This window comes from Palaemon carinicauda, chromosome 3 (genome assembly GCF_036898095.1).
Source record: "Palaemon carinicauda isolate YSFRI2023 chromosome 3, ASM3689809v2, whole genome shotgun sequence".
Lineage (NCBI taxonomy): Eukaryota > Metazoa > Arthropoda > Malacostraca > Decapoda > Palaemonidae > Palaemon > Palaemon carinicauda.
The window spans coordinates 108,834,336-108,836,835 of NC_090727.1; the positions used below are offsets into that span (position 1 = coordinate 108,834,336).

General features: G+C 33.9%; 1 protein-coding gene across 1 annotated transcript in view; it reads left to right on the top strand.

Moving 5' to 3' along the window:
* Positions 1-2,500, top strand: part of LOC137633377 (uncharacterized) — a 21,688-nt gene that overhangs the window by 381 nt on the left and 18,807 nt on the right. The window contains exon 2 of the mRNA XM_068365613.1: positions 1,562-1,612. Within this exon, the coding sequence (XP_068221714.1) occupies positions 1,562-1,612 (51 nt within the window). The remainder of the gene's footprint in view (positions 1-1,561; positions 1,613-2,500) is intronic.

A 2,500-nucleotide genomic window follows, 5' to 3' on the forward strand; every position in this document is an offset into this window, starting at 1 on the left:
ATTTTTCTTTTGTATAATTATTCAGTCACAATTGATAGCTATACACAATATTCGAATAGGCAGTTTTTGAAAAACAATTACAATTTTTCCAAAACCTTTCCTTTGAAAACCATTTGTTCGAACACACAATTGATCGAAATGCAATATATCGAATAGGCAGCTTTAGAAAAACAATTGAACTCAAAATTGATCGAAAAACAAAATATTCGAAAAGGAGTTTTTGAAAACTAATTGCTTAAACAATTAATAGTTTACCAATGAATCCTTCACAAAACATCTAGAACAGCTAGAAAGACGGCCAGGAATTCCATTCGGGATCATCAACTCCGTCAGTCATTTGTACTGATGGAAGGAATCCAGTAAGGCCAAAGCCTTGGCAAACTCCTATGGACCATTGTCAGAAAATGTGCTCACACTTTACACAATTAATGTAATGAGGGTAATTAGCTCTCTCTCTCTCTCTCTCTCTCTCTCTCTCTCTCTCCTCTCTCTCTCTCTCTCTCTCTCTCTCTCTCTTAATACCCAGAAATTCCTATAAGCAATTTTCCAACATTTCGTGGAATAAAAATCCGAGCAGTATTCAGCCCAAAAACCAAAACATTCTTAACATTTAAAGATTTGGATTGACAGATATAATCAACTTTTAAAAGGTAATCGATACGAGTTTAAATTTCTACAAAATCTAATCCGGAAGAAACTAAAAAAAAAAAAAACTTCTAATAAAACTTTTGAAACTTCTCAAGCAATTTTTTTTTCTTATTATGTTGACGATCTGAATAAAGACCCCCAGCAACACGTTGAGATACTACTGCTAGAGTTATCGAGTCCTTTGACTGGCCAGATAGTACTGCTTTGGATACCTCTCTGGTTAAGGTTAATTTTTCCTTTGCCTGTACATAAAACGAATAGTCTGGCCTATTCCTTACACATTCTCCTTTTTTCTCTTACACCTGACAATGAAATAAGAAAAAATATAATCTTCATTCAGGGTTTACTACAGCACTTTAATTGATCAGAGGATACTTTGCTTCTGGTAAGGGTAGAAGACTCTTAGCTATGGTCAGCAGCTCTTCTAGGAGAACGGTACCCCAAAATCAAACCACCCATGTTCTTTAGTCTTGGGTAGTGCCATAACCTCTGTATCATGGTCTTCCATTGCCTTGGGTTAGAGTTCTCTTGGTCGGCTGTACACTCTGGCAAGCAATTCTATCTATTTTCTTTTTTCATTTCCTTTCATCGCTGTGCTATTTTCCCTGTTGAAGGCCTTTGGCTTATATCATCATGCTTTTCCAACTAGAGTTGCAGTTTAGTTAATAATAATAATAATAATAATAATAATAATAATAATAATAATAATAATAATAATAATAATAATAATAATAATAATAATAATTTAGGCTACGAAATAATTGACATCAAACCAAATATTCAAAATAAAAACAAACAACATCGAGGGCGCATCTGGCTACTTTTATAAGCACAGTTAAATACAATTTATCATCCTTAAAGTAAAATCGAACTAACATCTAAAACTTTCACTTATCAAAATCCCTCTCACCAGCTTTGGCTGTTATCAAAACACAGCTGTCAAGCCTCGTCACAGAGAGTGACAGTAATTGTAATACTTGGGAAGAAAAACTGAAAGTTGAAACGCAACCGCTTCTATAACTACACCCTTGGACATACACTATTATTATTATTATTATTATTATTATTATTATTATTATTATTATTATTATTATTATTATTATTAGCTAAGCTACAAGCCTAGTTGGAAAAGCACGATGCTATAAGCCCAAGGGTTCCAACGGGGGAAAATAGCCCAGTGAGGTAAGAATAAATAAACTAAATGAAAACTAATGAACATTCAACATACTGTCAGAACAGCATCATTAAAATCTCTCTTTCATATAATTCTATAAACTATAAAAAAGACTTATGTCAGTCTGATCAACATAAAAAACATTCTCTGCAAGTTTGAACTCCTGAAGTTCCACAAGCAGAGCTTTAATGCCACAGACTTCCCAATCTTTTGTACTGAACTAACGACCGCCTCCAGATATGGAATACGTGGGCTGGAAAAATGTAGAATGGGGAGATTTCACCCGTGGAAGACTATGATGTCAGACGCTTATTTCAATATTTAAAAAATAATGTTGGCTTGTTGTCAACCCACATTCTGACCCTTAGAGAGAGAGAGAGAGAGAGAGAGAGAGAGAGAGAGAGAGAGAGAGAGGAGAGAGAGAGAGAGAGAGAGCCAAAACTCCATTAGAAAAAAGAGGGTCAAATTTAATTTCATATGCATACTAAGTTTCTTTATAAATATCACCAAGGGATTTTTAATTGTTTTGCGTAGGCTAAAAGTCATATTCAGCTGGGTTCTAATTTTCTTTTACAAAAAAGTAATCTCTAATTCGCATAAAAATCTTCTCAAACAGACAAGCATTGTTCAAAAGCTTTGTCCCTGAATTTAATAAGATTACTATCAGTTCAGAAAAGT